General features: G+C 38.6%; 1 protein-coding gene across 5 annotated transcripts; it reads left to right on the top strand.

The window, feature by feature from the left end:
- The first annotated feature begins 3535 nt into the window (after positions 1–3535).
- Poli (DNA polymerase iota) lies at positions 3536–21895 on the top strand. 5 transcript variants are annotated; one of them, XM_070029117.1, is made up of 11 exons: positions 3536–3674; positions 4265–4375; positions 6099–6224; positions 6961–7125; positions 8336–8488; positions 10898–11134; positions 12853–13031; positions 13911–14002; positions 16683–16813; positions 17904–18109; positions 20852–21895. In XM_070029117.1, the coding sequence occupies exons 1-11, from the start codon at positions 3581–3583 to the stop codon at positions 21656–21658; spliced, it is 2301 nt and encodes a 766-aa protein (XP_069885218.1). In that variant the 5' UTR covers positions 3536–3580; the 3' UTR covers positions 21659–21895. The 5 variants fall into 5 exon arrangements, with proteins under 5 accessions (XP_069885218.1, XP_069885219.1, XP_069885220.1 ...); XM_070029119.1 differs by having other exon boundaries at positions 3582–3686; XM_070029118.1 differs by lacking the exon at positions 4265–4375.
- Positions 21896–22163: the final 268 nt, after the last annotated feature.

The raw sequence follows: 22163 nt of genomic DNA, 5'->3' as shown, positions 1-22163 counted from the left end.
AGCAACTCATCTGTGTTCCTCTTACTGATACACATACATAAAAAAACTGTATGGTTCATTGCAAAATGAAAATGTGAACTTTCTTGTTTAAGTAGTACTAAGAATGTTAAGGTAACAGCCAGAATATTAAATCAAGCATGGGGCTCTTTTTGTTTTTAGAGCTCTATGCGACTGCTGAGGTACATACTCATGAAGCCAGCCCTGTTTGCTCCCATAGCATTTCCAAGGCTCTACTTGTATATCTTTTCTCTAAATTGAAAACCATACTTCAAATTGGACAGGTGAGGGAAATAAATACAATTGACTACAGGGGATTTGATTGTATGTTTTCAGTGCAAACTCACATTTACTCAAGCAACATGTTGAGCCTAGGATTCATAATAAACCTGGGGCTCTTATAAAGGTACTGCTTTCATCTGCCAGAGAATTTCAGTGGTTTGCATCATCCTCAACCTAGAAGAAAAAAAAAAAACCTAAGCAAACAACGGCAAAAATGCTGTTTGAAAATGATGGGACATTTGAGTTATAATGTGAGAATTCAGTGGCCAAAGGGTAATTTGAGTTCTAGTGCTTTCTACATGCCAAACCACATTCACAGAGTAAACAGCAAGGATCTAAACAAGGGATGCAGATCCTAATAGCAATTTTAGGGACATGTTCCACATGTCTAAGAGTTAAATACAAAAAGAAGAAGATTTGGTCTCTGAGCCACTGAGCCAACCTCTGGTTCTCATTCTTCCTCCTTTATGGATCCATCAGCATGTTCTTCAAAGAGTTTCTCATATCCCAATTGGTAACAAACAGAATCATATAAAGAGCAAAAACCCAAACCAAAACAACAATAAGCCTACAACCCCCCCCAACTAAACTCCAAACAAAAAATATTCTGTGTGTATATACATGTTAATATAAACATCTATACACACATATAAATAAACTGTTCACTTCAAACAAGAATTCTGCTTGAAGGAAATAGGAAGTTTATTCTGAGCAATGACAAGTAACTGTGACCTGGGAATAGTGCTTCAAGTTACCCTGAATGATATGCTCCAAAGCGAAAGAGGCTACACGGACTTTTATAGCCAAAGAACAAAGGAAGTCATAAATCAATGCATTCAGCAAGTACATTGGTGGGAAGCAAGCTGGGTAAAAAGGGGAAATCTTTCCTACAGGTTTCAGATGTCAGCTGAGAGCTTTTGAGTGTGGAAGCTAGTGGTGTGCTAAATTTAACAACAGATTCAGAGAAGTTTACCTAACAGGAGAATGATAGGTCAAACACTAATGTTAAAAGTAAGTGGGCCCGGGGATGGGAAGATGGCTCAGTGGTAGAGTGCTTGCCTTGCATGCCTGAGGCCCTGGGTTCGATTCCTCAGCACCATATAAGCAAAAAGAAAAAAGCCGGAGGTGGCGCTGTGGCTTAAGTGGTAGAGTGCTAGCCTTGAGCTGAAGAGCTGAGGGACAGCACCCAAGCCCAGAGTTCAGGCCCCATGACCGGACCCCCCCCCCCAAAAAAAAGTAATTGGGCCAATGGGGCCAGTGGCTCAGGCCTGTAATCCCAACAGCTATTGAAATCCTAGCTGCTCAGCAGGCTCAGATCTGAGCCCTCAGGGTTTGAAGCCAGCCTGGGGTAGGAAAGTCTGTAAAATTGATTTCCAATTTGTTATCCCAATGAACTCCCTTCCCATAGCTTAACACGTGCCTCCCCCTCTCCACAGCTTAGCATGCTCCCTTCCTAGGCAACACTAGGCCCATGTAGTAAAGGCAGTAAATAATAAGCCTCCAACCTACTTTACCTTGGGATGGCACTTCTCTGGGGGCAGCCACCACCATATAAGACAACAAGAGCCCCTTAGAGTGACCTTCAGGTCTGGGCAGCTGCAGGACCCCTTATCTACTATTTGGCAGCAGCCATCAATCCTAGTCTGTCATAATGAAGCCCTTGGCCCACAGGTCCACACCAGGGTCTCTGCCTCCTAGTTCCTTCTAGGAACTCCTAGGTTATATAGGTCACCTCAGACAATAGCGGGAGCTTCTTCTCACTTCTCCCTTGTGAGAAGGGGTCTTGCTGGCCCCTTTTCTGGCAATAAACCTGTCTTTGTTCTCTGTACCTGGATGTCTGTGTGGTTTTCTGTCCAAGTCCAAATAATCTAACACAATTAATCAGCAAAAAGCCAGAAGTGGAGCTGTGGCCTAAGTTGAAGAATGCTAGCTTCAAGCAAAAGAGCCAGCCAATAGTTCAAACCATAAGTACAGGCATAAAAAGAAAAAAAAGTCTTAAATTAGCTCTGCCCTTCAACTGCAGTGTGACTGGGTTAGTATCTTACCTGACCATTTGCAGTGACTTCCCGGGATTGGCTATATGCTCTCCTGCTGTTGCTCTAGGCAAGACCTCTGAATCTTGTTGCTACTTTTACCTTTCCCTAGCGAACTGAAACCTGTATGTTTTTGTGTTTGGGACGATCTGAGGATTAGTATTTAGTAATTAAGATTGGGGGAAAAAAAGAATATGTTACGCATGGCCTAGGTTATCAAGTGATCTCAGTAGTACTTGGCCAATTAATAGCAACACAATGGACATGGCTTGCTGGTTTGTTGTTTTTCAGTAAATTCTGGCATTGTGAAAGACACAAGCACTCAACTGAAAAAAAATTTCTTCTATTGGAATCAATACACAGGCATACCACATCATACACAGGCTACCCTCGTGTAAGCACTAAAACTTACTGAGCATCTACTATTCTCTAGGTGCTTTATATACACATTTACTTACTCTGAAGACAATAAAATACCAATTTACCTATACTTATGTATATCATATATCTAGCTAAAATGTGTATTGTATACATTCTGATACATTTGAATATAGCTACATATCTAATCATATGTATATATATTGCACACACATGAAACAGTGCAGCAACTAAGGCTCAGAGCAGTTCTCTGCAAGATGCTGAGTCTTTGAGCAATCTTGAGCAATTTTGAGGTCCAACTTGGTGCAAACTTTAAAGTAAAACAAGCAAAACTGAAGAAGCCTTAACATGCTTGTGCTATGAGTCTACAGGGCCACCTGGCTTTTGCTTACTATAATCTGCAACTTTTCTCTCTCTATCCCCATCCAGGTCTGGGGTTTAGTTCATTTGGTTAATATTCTCCTGGTTTGGAGAACAAAACAAAGGTTTAAAAAAAAAAAAAAAGCAAAACTCGTGGCGCGGGCCTTACACCAAAGCCCTCCAGAACCAGCACTAAGCAAAAGCTGTTTGGGATCTCGCGCTCTCCCGTGGTGCTGGAGACAGCCAGCACGCCGACCGACACGCCTTCCAGGCCCGCGCATCACTCTGGGAAGCAGGACGGTCGGCCAGAAAGTCGCAAACCTGAGGACCTCAGCGGCAGAGGGTGGGTGTGGTGGGGAATTGGTCGGCCCCCGGTTTCCATGGCGACCGAGCGGAAGCGGCCGGAAGCTGCGCTGCGGTTGGTCGCAAGGGCAGACGCCAAGGGCGGAGCCTCTCGGGGGGCGGAGCCTCTCGGGGAGGCGGAGCCTGAGTAACCAAGCGGCCGCGACGAGGAAGCGGAAGAGGCGGCCATGGAGCTGGCGGACGCGGAGGCGGCGGGGCCCTCGCCGGAGGCTCCCGCGCCGGCCGAGTGTGCGCCGGCGGAACCTGGCGGCCTCCCTGGGTGTAAATGAGAAGGTTGGGGCGGGGTTGGGCGGGCGGACGCCCGGGGGCGGCGGCCGTTGGGGCGCGGTTGTCCCCGCCACCCCCCACCTCCCGCGGTCTTCCCGGCCCCGCCGGCGGTGCTGCCTCGCGGTTCCTCCGCTAGTACCGGCCGGGGATGGACTCACCCTGTCGGACGGGGTGGGGCGCCCCCGCCCTGCGGAGGAGAGGGCAGCGGAAGGGAGGTGCACCTGTTCCCGCCCTCCCCCGTGGAAGGCCGCGGGCGCTCCCCGGAGGCCGCAGGGTGAAGGTGGGGCCTTGTCCGGCCTCGACCCCGGGGGAAGGGAAGGGAAGGATGGCCTGGAACCCAGCACAGGGCTGCTGTGTCGCCTCTGCCCTGACTCACTTCCAGTCTCGGATCCCAATCTTGACCGCCCCCTCCAGGATCTCTCATTCCCTACTCTTTTTTGGGGGAGGGGGTCGGGGGGGGGTAAATCAGAAAATGAAATTGGTACCTTAATATTTACCTTCTGCCAATTTTGCCACTGATGGTTTTTTTTCAGCTCCAGTCTCCGTGTCGCATTTGTTTTACCTTATTATTTTTTAAATTGTAGTTAAGAGCAAGACTTACCTCTCTTTCTCCACCCATGACATAAACCAGGATTTGTGTTCTCTGTCGATTGGTGCTTCAGGATCTGAAGGCATGCCACCTAAGTGCCCCACCAGTGAGCTACACCTCGTGCCCTTAAAATATTGCAACGCTAGTATTTATTGGTAGCACTCTTGTAGACCCTGGGGACTCTTGCTTTCATGTGAGAGCTGAAACAGTTCGCTGGAACCCCCAGGTTGTCTTAATAATTTGTATTTCCAACTATTTATTTAAATGGAGAGACAGAGTACCTTGGAATAATTTTCATGGTGGTTGGAACTCAACATTGTTTTAAGTTTTCCTGCCACTTGTGATTTATTATCAAACTGCTTTAGAGTATTCTGTTCTGGGGCTGGGAAGGTGGCTCAGTGGTAGAGCACTTGCCTTGCATGCATGAGGCCCTGGGTTGGATTCCTCATCACCACATAAGCAAAAAGAAAAAAGCCGGAAGTGGTGTTGTGACTCAAGTGGTAGAGCACTAGCCTTGAGCTGAAGAGTTGAGGGACAGCGTCCATGCCCAGAGTTCAGGCCCCATGACCGGACCCCCCCCCCCCAAATCAGAGTATTCTGTTCTGCCTCATCCAATTTTTTTTAAAATTTTTTTATTGTAAAGATACTATACAGAGGGTTACAGTTACATGAGTGGGGTAATGAGTACACTTCCTCTTGAACATTGTTACCCCCTCCATTGTTTTCCCCCTACCATCCCCTCCCTCCCTCCCTTCCCCAAGGTTCTTTTTTTTTTTTTTTTTTTTGGGTCCGGTTGTGGGGCCTGAACTCTGGGCCTGGGCGCTGTCCCTCAGCTCTTCAGCTCAAGGCTAGCGCTCTACCACTTGAGCCACAGTGCCACTTCCGGCTTTTTGCTTATGTGGTGCTGAGGAATCGAACCCAGGGCCTCATGCATGCAAGGCAAGCACTCTACCACTGGGCCACCTTCCCAGCCCCCCGTTTTTTTTTTTTTTTGATTGTGATTAAGTGATTACTTAATTTCCGGAAATTCACAGTATTGTGGAATAATGATGCTCATTTAAAGTCACAAGTTCATTCTAACTTTCCTGGAGCAAATTGTCTATCACAGTCTGTAATATATAATGGTGCTCATATGTTATATACCATATATGTGATCAGCAGCATGCTCATCCAATTTTAATTAAGATTTTCCCCATTATTAATGCTGGGAAAAAATATAATGCACATGACAACACTAATTATGTAAACAAGACTGAAGAATGTATAGCTGTTGGAGTTTGATAATTTTAGATGCTTTGGTGTATTTAAAGATTTGACCCATAATGGTGAAAAATCCTTAAATCCTCTTTTCCTCCTGTCCTCTCTCCATCCCTCCCTCCCTCCTCTCCTCCCTCCCTCCCTCCCTCCTCTCCTCCCTCCCTCCCTCCCTCCTCTCCTCCCTCCCTCCCTCCTCTCCTCCCTCCCTCCCTCCTCCTCCCTCCCTCCCTCCTCTCCTCCCTCCCTCCCTTCTTCCTTCCTTCCTTCCTGTGGCACCTGGCCTACGGCTTGACATCAGCGTCTAGGCACTATCCCTTTTAAGGCTAGCTAGCACTTTACCACTTGAACCACATCACCACTTCCATCTTTTTGGTGGTTCATTGGAGATAAGAGGCTTAGGGACTTTCCTGCCCAGTCTGGTTTCAAAGTGGGATCCTCAAATCTCAGCCTCTGAATAGCTAGGATTATAGGAGTGAACCACTGATGCTCAGCCAGAGAAAATATTTTAAGAAAGGGTTGGTCAAAGATGATAAGCAGCCTGAGTCTATATGCTTTTGTTTCTTATTGTGCAGTAGTTCACGATCAATTGGTGCCAACACAAAGTTCCTCATCCAGAGTCATAGTACACGTGGATCTTGATTGCTTTTATGCACAAGTAGAAATGATCTCACATCCAGAATTGAAGGGGAAGCCTTTAGGTAATTCTTCACATTTGATAATATTTGTCTGTAGGATTATAGAGTTTGCTCCTCATGATTCTCCCTTCATTCTGATTTCTTAACCATATTAAAGCTGTTCTTAAGGTACTGCAGAAACATGATTACTTCATTGCCAAGTGTGTAAACCCTAAAAATTATTGTAGCTTGGCATTTGGATCATTGCTTATATGCAGACCATTGCTTATATGCATTGGCAATTTTTGTGGAAAATGAGTTTCTCAAGTGGCAACTGGCATTTAATTGTACCTATTATTTTTTGGTAAACCATTACTGGAATTATATATGGCAGTATAGATTAGTAGAATTTTTTGTTGTCTGATTTCTCTTTAATCACTAAAAATCCTATGAAATAGAGTGATTATATTAGTTTTGGTTAAATTTGAGAAATAATAGTTTAATTTTTAGATAAATAATTGAGTCTCTAATTTATTGTTTGTTAGTGTTTTCTTATTAAATAATTTCTGCCCTAAGTAGATAAAACAGCTAAAGACTGAAAATAGGATATGGAAACTAACATGAGAATCTTTTAATTAATAATAGGCTATTATTATTATCATCTAGTCCAAAACCTGATTTTTGGTAGAATTTTGATAGAGTTCATATCTTCTGAGACAATTTTTTTCTTTTCATTACAGCTATAACATGGGATTAGTAGATTATATTTTAAATATTCAATTTTGCTTAAATTTCTCATAGAAATATTTATTTCGTGTAGGAGTTCAGCAGAAATATTTGGTGGTTACTTGCAACTATGAAGCTAGGGAGCTTGGAGTTAAGAAACTTATGAATGTCAGAGATGCAAAAGAGAAGTGCCCACAGCTGATATTAGTCAATGGAGAAGACTTGACCCGTTACAGAGAAATGTCTTACAAAGTTACAGGTACAAATTATGAGCAATATATTTTTTAACAGTTTTTATGTAAGATGTCTGTTTACTGCATAAATCAGTAAAATGCTTAAATCAAGTTCTATTTTCCTAAAAGCTTTTTATTTTGGATCTAGTCCACTTAAAAACATGATATAAGAAAGTTACTTTCTGGGGGCTGGGAAGGTGGCTCAGTGGTAGAGCGCTTCCCTTGCATGCCTGAAGCCATGGGTTCGATTCCTCAGCACCACATAAGCAAAAAGAAAAAAGCTGGAAGTGGCGCTGTGGCTCAAGTGGTAGAGCGCTAGTCTTGAGCTGAAGAGCTGAGGGACAGTGCCAGGCCTAGAGTTCAGGCCCACAACCGGACACCCCCCCCCCCAAAAAAAAAGAAAAAGAAAAAAAAAGGCACTTACTCTTAATGTGATAACAAGTGATTCTGTCATGACTATTATTTAGTAACAAAAAAGAAAATGAGTATAAGGAAGACATTAAAGCTTTAAGTTTGTTATGAAGAATATGTTGTTTTCTAATGCACTAATAATAGTTGGGAGAGTTGTCTGTAACATTAATAATAATTGAAATCTGATTTCTTAAAACGTTATGATGTTATGTGTGCACGGAAAATTACAGTGTAGTTAAATTCTCCCATGCTAGTTTGTGTTTGAACCTTAGTGGCATAGGGAACAGAAAAAATGGAAATTCTGTGCCCTGGTACACTGCAAATATATAGAGTTTAGAAAAATGTACAAATCAGCTTTCTATTAACTTTTTATTATTTTTACTTGTTTTCAATTTTCATATGAAAAGGTTTAGGTGTATATAATACACAGAAAGCTCTTATAACTTAGGAAAATAAACTAAGCATGCCATGGCTGCTTTCCTAAGAAGGCTATAATTTATTCTTTGGCATCATCTTCAAGATTATATATAATTAACTATAAGCATTGATATTTATTGTATTCTATATAAGAAATTGTAAGCATGGATGATTGAGCTAAATATATGGCTATGAGTAACTTCCCCAGGAATGTCATTTGGGGGCTTGTTTTCTTGGTATGTAGTCAGTGTGGTACAGAAAAAAGAAAACTTCCCAGTGAATGAGAGCTTTTAAAAATGATTATGAAGTAATGAATATATCTATATCTATTAACAATGTATTTGATGATTGTTAAACATTAAGTTAAATTTGCACTTACATCTATGCTTCTTTATTATTTGAATTTAGAATTGTTGGAAGAATTTAGTCCCATTGTTGAGAGACTTGGATTTGATGAGAATTTTGTGGATCTAACAGAAATGGTTGAGAAGAGACTCCAGCACCTTCAAAGTAATGAGCTTTCTGCAGTGACAGTGTCTGGTCATGTATACAATAATCAACGTGAGTGCATTCACAGTCCTTCTCCTTAGTAAGTCAGTACACCTAGGTTAATGTTAGGGACTCCTTTATATCATTCTGAAAGATTTCTGACTTGGAGGAGGTCATCTAAAATAACTAAAATGAATGACTTGTTCCCATTCCATGCTAAGCATGAAGAATTTTGATGAATTGTAGCTGTCCAGTTTTCATCTCTCTAATATACTGTTTCTTCTCAATTGTTTTTCTTTTCTCTGTGTGTGTGTGTGTGTGTGTGTGTGTGTGTGTGTGTGTGTGTGTGTGTGTGTGTGTGTGTGTGTGTGTGTGTGTGTGTGTGTGTGTGTGTGTGTGTGTGTGTGTGTGTGTTTGGGTTTTTTGTTTTTGGTAAGTTATGGGGCTTGAACTCAACCTGGGCACTGCCCTTTTTTGCTCAAGACTATTGCTCTACCACTTTGAGTCACAGCTATACTTCTGGTTTTTTTGGTGGCTGATTGGCGATCAGAGTCTCACAGGCTCTTCTGCCCAGGCTGGCTTTGAACCACAGCCCTCAGATCTCAGCTTTTTGAGTAGCTAGCATTAAAGGCATGAGCCACCAGCACCTGGCTTTCATCTCAACCATAAAGTCCTCTTTAGGTTAACCTTACATTCCAGGAATTGGTTTGTTACTACATTTTTTAGATTGACTTTTAATTCTTCTACACCATCTCTAAGCAAACATTGAAGTGGATTTTGAGGTTTTGCCATTGATGAATCTTTTCCTTGGATCCCTCTGTTCCTGAGGCATTGAGACCTTCAAGATGTCTCTCCCTTTATAAGTTAGCACTCACAGAATCTTGTCCAGGTCTTTCACAGACCTGCTTGCTATGTGTCTTTTCCAACTTTCTAGTTAACAGTTCATATCACCACTACCTATTATTAGCAAGAAAGCAACATGGCTCTTTTCCTTCACTAAGATGTGAGTGAAAGCTGGGTTGGTGATTCATGCCTGTACTCCCAGCAATTTGGGAGATTGAGATCAGGAGGGTCACCATTTGAGCCAGGCATGAGCCTGCAAAACAGTGTGCAAGACCCCATTTCAACAAATAAAAACCTAGGTGCAGTGGCATGTCCCTTTCAGTCCAGTTATGTAGGATGCACAAATAGCTTATTTGAAAAATAATGATAGTAAAAAGGACTAGAAACATGATTCAAATGGTAGAAATGTCTGCCTAGCAAACACAAAGCCTTTGGATGAAATGCCAGTACTTACATAAAAAAACAACAACAAACTGATGGTGTTTCTAGAGATAGTGGCATTTGAAAACAAGCAGTATCCAGTGAGTATCTAAATAGGTTTTCAGGTGTAGTGAATCCCATGTCATACAAAAAAACAGTTGTAATACCCTTTTGGTAGTAGGATTAGATATGTACTTCTTTTCATCTCTATTTATAGGACTGTCTCTACTGTAGTTTTCCACAAAAGAAAAAAGGTAGAGCTACCATTTCTAGGAGACATGAAGCTTTTCATGTGTCTTATCATCTGTTCTCTCTTATCACTTACAAAGGATAAATACCAACAAGGTTCAAAATATATTTCTTTATAATTCAAAGCAAACTTAATGTATTGATTAGAACATATCTCTCTACAGAGAGCTATATTTTATATTCTAAATAGAAAATATAATTGTTCCTATTTCACACTAGGTTTTTTTTTCAAGCCTACAGAAAAATTGGTAGAATTGTATAATGAATACATTTAAGTTCTTTCTTACAGATAAATCATATGTCAGTTTATCTTGCTTTGTAGAAAGGATGATTTGGAAGTCATTTGTAAACATCATTAAACTCCATCTGTAAATCCTTCTTGCTTAAGTCCTAAGGATAAAGGATGTAATTTTCATGCCAAATTTGTTTCTGTATTCAGTTTCATAAAAGATCTCTTAAACAGGTAAAAAATTATTTTCAGCAGCACATATTGGTGGTGTGTAAAGTTTAGATTTAGATCTTTGAAGCTATCATGTTAGCTTTAAGAAATTACTTTTTAAATTTAATGAATTTATTTTTTTTATGATGGTACTTGAACTCAGGTCCTGGGAGCTCACACATGGCTTTTTTTGGTTAGCTTTCTTACTGTAATACTTGTATGGGTATTTATAGGTAAGTGCAAATAGAAGTTACTGTCTGTAGGAATTATTAGATCAGTTTTCATAATCTATAATATTTAACCACTTTCAGCATACATTTATTATCATAGCTTCTTGGAATTCACTTGTGTTTGTTAAATTTATGGGATCTTATGAAGAACCAAAGGAATAATTCAAGCACAGCAGAGTAGTGTTAGTGGTAGGGGGAGGGTTTGGGTATAAACTAATCTCTGACTCTTTAAAAATTGTTTTGTAAAGAAGAAAATTAATATTTTGTTGTGACTTTAAACAACATTGTCTGCTTTTGTAGCTGTGAACCTCCATAATATCATGCATATGAGACTACTTGTTGGATCCCAAGTAGCAGCAGAGATGCGGGAAGCCATGCATAATCAGCTGGGGCTCACAGGTTGTGCTGGAGTCGCTTCTAATAAACTATTGGCAAAATTAGTTTCTGGTGTCTTTAAACCAAATCAACAAACAGTCTTATTACCTGAAAGTTGTCAAGATCTCATAAATAGTTTGAACCACATAAAGGAAATGCCTGGTAAGACAAATGTATATGAAAAATATCTATTTCCTTTGTTTTATTTCATTCATCTTGAAAGTTATTAATACAAGGTCATTAATTCCTAGAGGTATGTACTTGGCTCTTAGAGAAAACGATAACAAAAACTAGTCTGTGGGAAGGGATACATGAAAGTACTTTTCTGTATCAGTTTGTGAATGTTATAATCTTGAAACATATGGTCTTTCATTTCCAGTCCTTGGCTCATAGTCTTATACTGTACATTGAATCTAGAGAAGAAAGTCACATTTTGTTAAATCTCTGGGAACCCTCAGAGTAAATAAATAAAATAGTAGGATTACAAATGGCTTGTCAAAGCCTCTAGGTCAACTTCTTTGTTTTAAAGAGGAAATGGATTTCTTTGAGCTCATTCCCCTGTTCACATCTTGGTGCAGAGTTTTGCCATTATAGATCAAGTGCCTGTATTTTATAGACATAATCATTAATGAATATGTTACACTTCATTTCTGTAGCATTGTTGGAAAATCTGATGTAATAATTCTGTGGAAATCAATTTTCTAAGACAAATTTAGCTAGTAGATGTCATAGTTTCCCATTTTTGACCAATATTTGTTTGATTCTAAATTGTATTATATCTGCTTTCTTCAATATCATTTTGAAGTTTTATTGTTTTCATTCTGAAGAACAAAGTCAAGTTGTAAGAAACGGAGGACTGTATGCTAATACAAACTCTTATTTGAATTTATTTTTTGAGTTACCACCTATTATTACAAGCTTCTTTTCTCTTTATTACCAATTGTTGGTCTTCCTGTTTATGCTATAAAAATCTGTTGCCCCACTTTAAACCTCCTCTCCCCCAAGTCGTTGCCTAGTTTTCTGATTTTACTGTACAAAGTAACCAGATAATTATAGAATTAATTTCTTCTCTTTTAACTGAATAAGAAGGCATTAAATAGTCTGAGTATTTCTCCTGTAACTTAAGTATTATCAAGTATTAGTGCAAGAACAGAACAAAAAATCTTCAGATTTTTGTTTGCTTTCTTGTTCCTAGTTGTATTCTGGATTGTAAGTATTGCTAGATATGACTGGTGAATAAACACATAGTGTGCATAGAGATCAGATTTGCAGTTTTAATCACTGCAGTGGCAGTCTGTGTATACTAACAGGAACTGATTCACATATATCACCTGAATTGATTAACTGTATTTCACCCCTAAAATAACAATAAACTAAATTAAAAAAAAATTGATTTGTGAGTTCTTGCATAGTATTGTGTGATAGATATTAAAATTTTTATTTTGGGCTGGGAAGGTGGCTCAGTGGTAGAGTGCTTGCCTTGCATGCATGAGGCCCTGGGTTCGATTTCTCAGCACCACATAAGCAGAAAAAAAAAAAAAAAGCTGGAAGTGGCACTGTGGCTCAAGTGGTAGAGTGCTAGCCTTGAGCAGAAGAGCGAGGGACAGTGCCCAGGTCCAGAGTTCAGGCCCTATGACCGGACCCAAAAAAAAAAAGAAGTAAAAGATTTTTTTTTAAAAAATTATTTTTATTATGGTAGAATTTACTGACTATCTCTACTTACTATAATACAATGTTGTCAGAACTTGAAAGAAATCTGTATAACTCAAGGGCCATGAGTGTAAGAAAAATATCCTAATTTGCAATGGTATTAACTTAGGGCTTAAAATAGGACTGACATGTCTTAGTATTTTAAGTTTATTTTTGTTGTTGTTCTTTAGGTATTGGCTATAAAACTGCGAAACGTCTTGAAGTTCTGGGAATCAACAGTGTGCATGATCTCCAAAGCTTTTCTTTCAAAATATTAGAAAAGGAATTAGGAATTTCAGTTGCTCAGCGTATCCAGAAGCTCAGTTTTGGGGAGGATAACTCTCCTGTCATGCCCTCAGGACCACCTCAGGTACATGGCTGTCAGTTATTTTAATTAAGTACTGATTATTACAAGACTTGAGATAAGGATTTCTAGTTTTATTATCATGTTCTTATTACTTTAGTTTGCTTTTCACTTAGTACATAATCCTTTTCCTATGAGAAGGCTGATTTATTAGATTAATACATATTCTTAAATTCAGATTGAGTGTTAATACTTTGAAATCTCACTTAGTCATTTTGATTGACTACAGCTTACATTCTGTAAAACATATAAGCACATATATAAACATATATAAATGCAGTTTTTTATTTTATTTTTTTGTTGGTTGTGGGGCCTGAACTCTGAGCCTGGGTGCTGTCCTTCAGCTCTTCAGCTCAAGGCTAATGCTCTACCACTTGAGCCACAGTACCACTTCTGGCTTTTTCTGCTTATGTGGTGCTGAGGAATCAAACCCAGGACCTCATACATGCAAGGCAAGCACTTTACCACTGAGCCAGCTTCCCAGCCCAATGTGTTAGTCTTTTAAGAATGTTGTTTTCAGAATAGTCCAATAGTTGGGAAAGTTGTAATCATTCAGTTAACACTATTATTTTTTCATACATAACAAGTTCTTTACTATGTGCTTTATATATACCTCAGTCCATTTAATCTTTACAGTTCACCTTTGAGTTAGCAGAACCTTACTGCAGTCATGCAGTGAACTTGTAGTTGGTACTAGAGCTGTGTAACTTTTTTCACTTTCAGTGTACTTCTAGTAGAGGACAGTAACATCTACAAAAAAAGTTAGTATGAAAGTGAGCAGCACAAGAGGCAAGTTATTTAACAAGGAATATGTTGGATATTTCTTTGACATATATACTGTATATATTTCCTCAAGTTTACATTTATCTTATACATCTTTTGTAGTCCTTTAGTGAAGAAGATTCATTTAAAAAATGTTCATCAGAAGTAGAAGCTAAAAAAAAGATTGAAGAACTTCTTGCTAGCCTTTTGAACAGGTGATTGTCAGTCCATTCTGCTAACTTGTCCTGTATGTTTCTTCTGTGTGCAAGAAAAAGACTACTCTATCCTCTGTCTTGGATCTTGAAGATTACAGGAAACAATGTTCCCTAATACAGATAGATATTGCATTTCTGATCATTATTAACTATTATGAACAGTAATATTTGCTCTTATTTAATCCACCTTCTTTTACTAGTCTTAAGTAATATGCAGTTGTATTTGTGGCTCCTAACCTAGTTACCTAAAGAGATTTTATGGATTCTTCTTATTCCTACGCTTGTTCTAATCCTTAGGTGAGAAGGAAATAGGTTAAATTTTTCTTGGCAAGTGCAAAATGTTTGCTCGCAACCTAATAGTTGCTTTGTAGTAAGAGGGAAAAATACAGAGAGAAATAATACTGTCACAATTCTAAAACTTTTTATGTGGGAACAGCTGAATTTGTCATGTTTAAGAAGAGAAAGCTAATAAAACAGTAATGGTTGAGGAAGGCAGTGAAACCTTACATCTTTACCTCAGACTATGGAAAAGAAAATGGGAACCTGGTATTGGTGGCTCACACCTATAATCCTAGCTACTCGGGAGGCTGAGAAGTGATGATTATGGTTTGAAGCCAGCCTGGACAGGAAATTATCTCCAGTTAACCACTTATAAGCCAGAAGTGAAGGTGTGTTTGAAGTGGTAGAGTGCTAGTCTTGAGCCAAAAAAGCTCAAGTTCAAACCACAGGACCAGCATACAGACACAAAAAAGAAATTGGAGTCAAAGGAAGACACAGAAAATAGAGTGTGTAAGGGATTATAAATTTGTATAGGGATTCTGGTTCTTGTGTATATATTTCATATTACTTTGTAGAAAAGTATTTATCTCTTTTCATTTTCTCTTGTTAGAAATTTCTCTAGTTGGAGTGACAGATATTTAGTAGCTTAGTTTAGGTGTGCTTCAGCACTAAATGTAGAAAGGCTAACTGTGTCTAACCGTTTGGGGATGATTCTAAGTCTCAGAAAATGGATTAAGTTTCCTCCAGTTTTGCAATAACATACATCTTGCCTCATGTCTGGAGCTGACTTGCAGCTCATCTTGTTGCATGCAACTGAGGCTGCCTTGTGTGCACCAGCTACATCAGGATGACTCAGGCTGGGATGGGGAGTGTGCTTGTGAAACTGGGTCATGCACTCTTATTCAGTTAGATATTAGAGCACTCTGAAATGAAAAGACTGTGTATGTGGGGGAGGGGGGAGTTGGTGTGGTGGTGTTAATGCTTTTTGTTTTAGAGTATATGATGATTCTGTAAAAGAAAAAGTTGTAAAAGAAATGTCAAACTATATAATTTTAATCCATTCTCTAGGCAATAGTTTAAAATTGCTTAGGATTTAACCTCTTTCTAATGCATCTCAGTTGCATATCTTACTCTGAATTGTGTAATTACTTAAAAGAACAAGTGTAGCTAGAAGATAATCAAGTCATTTGTTTGCAGGAGCTACTAAAAACATTTATTACCTTGGTTGAACATCAATCAAGAAAATTGTGATATAGCAGGAAGAGAGACAAAATTATTTACTCATTTAGAATTTTTGTTGAGTATTAAAATGTATATTTTTCATTTGTTTATGATATGATTTTTAATGAATTGATGTAAAAAATGAAAGAGGAAAATATTATCCCTTAATTACACTTACTTTTCTAGTAATTACATTTTCTTCTTTTTCTTTTTTCCTTGGTGCCAGTCCTTGGTCTTGAATTCAGGGCCTGGGCTGTCCCTGAGCTTCTTTTCAAAGATAGCACCTTACCACTTGAGCCACAGCTCCACTTCTGGCTTGTTGGGTAGTTTATTGAAGAACAGAGTCTCATGGGCCTTCCTGCCTTGGCTGGCTTTGAACCTTGATCCTCAGATCTCAGCCTCCTGAGTAGCTAGTATTATAGGCATGAGCTGCCACTTTCTTCTTTTTAATTAAAACTTTCTTTTTCATTAAAACTTTTAACATCACAACCAAGACCACTTAGATGGAATTTTGTTTAAAAGCATGATTGTCTTCCTAAATGTAGGTAATTGATCTTTTTATAGTATGGCTCTGATATGCAGTAATGTTAACACTAATCACTGATTCTTTCAAGTCTATTCAGAGAGTTTCCATGAGCAAAAGTTATTTTGCACAAAAACTTGTGAAACTTTTTCTCTTGTAAATTTTAAGTTATTTCCTCCTGTCAGATGGGATGGTGTTTTAATATGTTGCTTTCATTTACATTGTAGATTGGATTTAAAGCAGCTTGTCTTATGATTCTGTCCTATTTCTGTTTCAGATCTTAGATTTGCAATGTCAGAGCTTTAGTGCATAACTTCTTTAGATATTTATTCAGGCACCTTGGAACTTTCTTGTTTACTATTGTCTACTGTATCATAATTGTTTACTCCAATACCATTCAATAAATATGGTCTTATATTATGTTGTTGAAAATGAACTTTACAACTTCTTGGGGGGAAAGGAGGAGTTGGGCAGGTGGGGATAGAAGGGATGTAGGGGAAAAACAAAGGAGGGGTAACAGTGCTCAATAGTGAATATACTCAGTTACTCATTTCCTTACTCGTGTAACTATAACCCCTTTGTTCAGTATCTTTACAATAAAAATATATTAAAAAGTATTTAATACTTTCTCTAATTCTCATTTCTTCATATTTTTAGGGTATGCCAAGATGGAAGGAGGCCCCATACCATACGATTAGTAATCCGTCGATATTCACCCGAGAAGCACTACAGTCGTGAGAGTCGTCAGTGTCCCATTCCATCCCATGTCATTCAGAAGTTAGGGACAGGTATCACTAGTTTCCTAAGAATGTATTTGTCAGATTGAACTCTGAAGCATTTAATACTTTTATCCTATCAAATGTCTTAATAGAATTACTATTATTTTTTTTAAATTGAGGCAAGGTCTCATTAGGTAGCCCAGGCTGGTCTGGAACTTGCTCTGTAGCTCAGGCTGTAGGTCATTATTCTTGCCCCACTTCCTGAGTGCTAGGAATAAGAACATTTGCCATCTTTCTTAATTATTGAAACTAATTATATAGTGTATATTTAGTAAGGAAAAGATGCCCAGTGATTTCAATTTAGTATTTTAATTTCCTTTTTGTTTTGGCTGTACTTGGTATGAATTCAGGGCCTTCCTTGCAGTTGCTGGGCAGGTCCTCTACCATTGAGCCAAATCTATAGCCCTTTTTGCTTTTATTGCTTTTTAGACTTGGTCCCCCTCCCCCAGGTGGCCTGACCATGTTCCTTCTATTTATGCTTCCTATGTAGCTGGGATGACAAGTGTCCATCATTATATCCACTTTTTTAAGTAGTTTTAAAAATTAGTATCTGTGGTCTTTTTTGAGGTTTGAGTCTATCTTTTGGATGGTATAGTGTAGCAGAACAGCTCTCCTCGTGGTGGTAAGGAAGTAGACGCTGGGCTTTATCCTTGTATTTCTTTTATGCTGTGCCCTCAGCCTATGAGGTGATGCTGTCCACGTTTAGGATGGATGTTCTCAATCTTCTCTGGAAATATCTGCAGAGACACACCCTGAGGTGTGCTTTACTAATCTTCTAGATGCTTCTCAATCCAATTAAGTTGTTAATCAAGATTAACCATCATGTCTTATATTAATTGTATAAAAGAATGGGTTTTATTATGTCATTTTTTACATAAGCATATAACATCTTAATCATGTTTACCTCTATTGTGCTCTTGTTCCTGGTCTTCCCACTGTGGTCTCGCTTTTTTCTGATAATAATCCCCTATCTACTGTTTGATCTTTTGAAAAGTGTAAGTTAGGACTTCTGGTTCTTATTCTAAGCAATATAACTTGTATTAAGTTCAATATTAATTGTGATATAACATGCTTAGATATTCTTGAATATTTCACTCAGGAAATTATGACGTGATGACTCCAATGGTTGATATACTTATGAAACTTTTTCGAAATATGGTGAATGTAAAGATGCCATTTCACCTTACTCTTCTAAGTGTATGCTTCTGCAACCTAAAAGCCCAAAATACTGCTAAGAAAGGGCTTATTGATTATTATCTAACGCCTTCATTATCAACAACTTCACACTCTGGCAAGCGCAGCTTTGTAAGTATTCTCTGTTTATCATTCAATTTTGTAAGAACAGAATTTTTTTTTTTTTGCATTTTTTTATTTGTGAACATACTGTACAGAGGGGTTACAATTACATGGGCAAAATAATGAGTACTTTTATCAAGCATTGCAGCCTCCTCCTTTGTTTACCCTTCATATCCCTTCCCAGCCTCCCCCTGTCCCCCCCATCCCCCCCCACCAAAGTTGTAAAGTTCGTTTTCGACATGACAACTTGTACTTCTCATAGTTGCAACGGGTCCAAAGAACAGAATTTATAGACTGTAGTTATGTATTACATCTACATTTGGATTTAACTGATATTAGACATTCTTTTGGGTGATACTGTTTGGATGACTTACTTGTTTATAGTGACTATTAGAGAATGGTTGCTAGCCTTAAATAATATATTGTGAACTAAGAAGAAACCATAAACATCACTACGTAAAAGAGAAAGCTGTTACAGAGCTTCTGTTTTGGAAGTGCTACTAACCCATTTCAGATAGAGGATTATGATAGATTAGCTCATAAATGAAAACATTCCCAGAAACTGGAAATGGAATCTTTTTTTTTGTCAGTCTATTCATAACTAGTACTTTCTTCATTTTTTTTTTTTTTGTTGTTGTTGTTGTTGGTCATGGGGCTTGAATTCTGGGTCTGGGTGCTATCCATAAGCTCTTTTGCTCAAGGCTAGTGCTGTACCACTTTGAGCACAGTTTGACTTCCGGTTTTCTGGTTAATTAGAGATAAAGAGTATCATGGACTTTCCTGCTTGGACTGGCTTTGTACTGCAATCCTTAGAGCTCAGCCTCCTGAGTAGCTAGGATTAAGGTATTGGCTACCAGTGCCCTGTGTTTTTCATAATTAAGGTATTTAAATTTTCTTAGTTTTGAAATTACATTGACTTTTGGTAGCAATATTGATAGATTTTGCTATTGATTTGACACTTTTAAAAATTAACTGTTGTTGGCTCACACCTAGAGCCCTAGCTATTCAAGAGGCTGAGATCTGAGAATAAAAGTTCAGAGACTCTTATCTAAGACTAATTAGCAAAAATGGTAGAAGTGGAGGTGAAGCTCAAGGGGTAGAGTACCTGTAATGAGCAAAAAAAACAGAGCACAAGGCCCAGAGTTTAAGCTACAGTACTTGCATCAAATAGACAAAAAGTCTGTGTCAATAGAGCAGGGTCCAGTCACATTTTTATATGACTAATACACAGTATTGTAGCAAGTATTGGATGCTTTAAAAAATGTCTACAATTTAAGCTGGGTGCCAGTGGCTCATGCCTGTAATCCTAGCAAGTCAGGAGGCTGAGATTTGAGGATCGCAGTTCAATGCCAGTGGGCAAGAAAGTCCGTGAGACTCCTATCTCCAGTTAACCACCAGAAAACCAGGAAGTGGCACTGTGGCTTAAGTAGTAGAGTGCCAGCCTTGAGCTGAAGAGCTCAGAGACACCTCCCAGGCCCAGAAGTCAAGCCCCACAACTGACCAAAAAGAAAAAAAAAAAAGTCTAAAATTTAAAATCCTTATTTTTTAATCAGTATAAGGTTAGCAGTGTTTTTACTTCTACTTAAATGAGAACAGAATGCTATGAAAATGATAAATTATTTCTCTATTTTATTTTGTAATCCTTTTATTCAGTGTATTAACCCAAAGCTAAAAATATTTACTTTCCACATCTTAATTAATCTGTAGGATGGGAATTAAGGTTCTCTAATTTACAGTGGGAGTAGAGAAATAGATACAGTGAAGTAACGTTGCCTCTCTGGTACACAGTAGTTGTTCTTTTTTTACATTCTTTGTTTTATTTTAGTCAAGGTCTTGCTAAATTGTTGTAACCGCTCTGGAAAGTGCTGTGTAGGCCAGGCTGGTTGCAGATCTGTAATTGTCTTCTTCAGCACTCAACCTCAAGTGCTGGGATTACAGGGCTGCCACAACCTGAGGTTAATACCTGGGAAGTTACTGTTGCATCCAAGTTTATGGAAACTATGTTGGACTGTGTGTGTACTTTGTTTTTGGCCATCTGGGGCTTGAATTTAGGATATTGAGCTTGCCATCAAGCCTCTAAACCTTACTTGAGGTTGATAGACAAAGTCTTGCATTTTTGCCCAGTTCAGCCTGGAGCTTGGATCCTTCTGCCTGTGTCAAATGAATAATTGAAAGCACAGGCATTGATCACCATCCCTTGCTTGTTTTGAGACAAGATCTTGCTTTCTCTACAGGTTGTCCTTGAGTTGTATTCTTGTTTGCTTCTGGAATAACTGAGATTGTAGGCATGGACTACCATGTCAGCATGTATATATTTTATGGCTTTTAATACTGAAATTGAAGCTAACAGCTGTAGAAATTTTGTGTGAATTTGAATAGAATTTTTTTTTTTTTTTGTCGTGGCGCCTAAACTGTGGGCCTGGGCGCTATCCCTCAGCTCTTCAGCTCAAGGCTAGCGCTTTACCACTTGAGCCTCAGTGCCACTTCTGGCTTTTTCTGCTTATGTGATGCTGAGGAATCGAACCCAGGGCCTCATGTATGCAAGGCAAGCGCTCTACCACTGAGCCACCTTCCCAGCCCCGTGTGACAAATTTTGATAGGTTAATTATCTCTGAATGTTTGACTACAAAAGATTGAATGTGCTGAATTGGTTTGAAACATTTGTCAGTGAAATTATTAGGCTTCTCTGCAGCAGCAGGGATATTTTACAAGATATCAGATAACTGAACTAATCTGCTCTTCTGATTATAGAAAATGAAAGACACTCATATAGAAGATTTTTTCAAAGACAAAGAAACAAACTCGAATTTTCTACCAAGTGGAAGAATTGAAAGTACAGGAACTGGGGAATCTCCATTGGACACTACAAATGTTTCTAATGAAAAAGATGTTAATGAATTTCCACTCTGTTTACTTCCTGAGGAGGTTGACCAAGAAGTTTTTAAGCAGCTTCCTGCAGATATTCAAGACGAAATACTTTCTGGAAAATCTAGAGAAAAATTTCAAGAGAAAGGAAGTTTGAGTTGTCCACTACATGCTTCCAGAGGAGTATTATCTTTCTTTTCTACAAAGCAAATGAAAGATATTCCATTAACTTCTAGAGATAATTTATCCAGTAGCAAGCAGGTATCTTCTACATATCCTTGTGAACCAGGAACCTCAAGTTCAAGTAACAGTAATTCCTGTTATTCATCTAGCCAAAAAGATTACTCATACTATATAGATAATCGATTAAAAGATGAACGAACAAGTCAAGGACCTAAAGAATCTCAAGGATTTCACTTTTCCAAAATGAACACTACTGTATCTGTTTTCCATTCATTTCCAAATTTGCAGAGTGAACAGCTTTTCTCCAAAAACCGCAGTACAGGCAGCCAGAAGCAAACAACAACAGCCTCTCCTCAAGAAGGATTTCAAGAAAAAGGAGAGCAAGATTCTGCTGCAGAGAAAGTTACTTTTCCACCTGAAGTTGATCCTCAAGTTTTCTATGAACTACCAGAAGAGGTCCAGAAAGAATTGTTGGCTGAGTGGAAGAGAGCTGCATCAGATTCCACATAGTGCATAAAGCACAGCCAGAACAGGGGCTTAAAATTTTAAGCAACGGAGTTATCATTGTTCTCAGATTAGTAGGATTTGCAGCTCCTCTTAATTAAACACTGATATTCAATAATGTAGAGATCCAGTGGTCATAAGAGGTACATTCTGATACAAAGCATAAAAATATAACAATAATGTAAAAATATTATCTTCTAATTTCTACAACTATTTTACTTTCCAATAAAAGGAATCTGTCAACATGAGTACATTTTTTTGTAAATTAGGGATGAGGGGACAGGATGTATATACTTGCATATAAAACCTATCAAATCAACACAATGCTATAGTTGAAGACAGTTTTGTGTGTAAAATAAGGAATTTTTCTAGGATTTCACTATTAGGAGATAGCCAAATAGGATATCTTCAACTAACTTATTACAAGCAAAAATGTCTTGCCCAAAGTACTACTTATGATTCAATAAATTGCCTTAATGTTTTTGAGACGGTCTTGCAATCTAGGCTGACT

The sequence above is a fragment of the Dipodomys merriami genome, unplaced genomic scaffold, assembly GCF_024711535.1.
Source record: "Dipodomys merriami isolate MVZ:Mamm:240054 unplaced genomic scaffold, mDipMer1.0.p SCAF_2, whole genome shotgun sequence".
Classification (NCBI taxonomy): Eukaryota; Metazoa; Chordata; class Mammalia; order Rodentia; family Heteromyidae; genus Dipodomys; species Dipodomys merriami.
The sequence above is the reverse complement of the archived record's forward strand: the minus strand, read 5'-3'. Positions and strand labels throughout refer to the sequence as shown.

Bases quoted from the DNA above. Each gene is read 5' to 3' on its own strand.
- Poli (XM_070029117.1), top strand. From the start codon at position 3,581: ATGGAGCTGGCGGACGCGGAGGCGGCGGGGCCCTCGCCGGAGGCTCCC. The intron at 3,675-4,264 runs GTAAATGAGAAG...TTTAAATTGTAG, and splicing joins ACCTGGCGGCCTCCCTGGGT to TTAAGAGCAAGACTTACCTC. The intron at 14,003-16,682 runs GTGATTGTCAGT...TCATATTTTTAG, and splicing joins CTTGCTAGCCTTTTGAACAG to GGTATGCCAAGATGGAAGGA.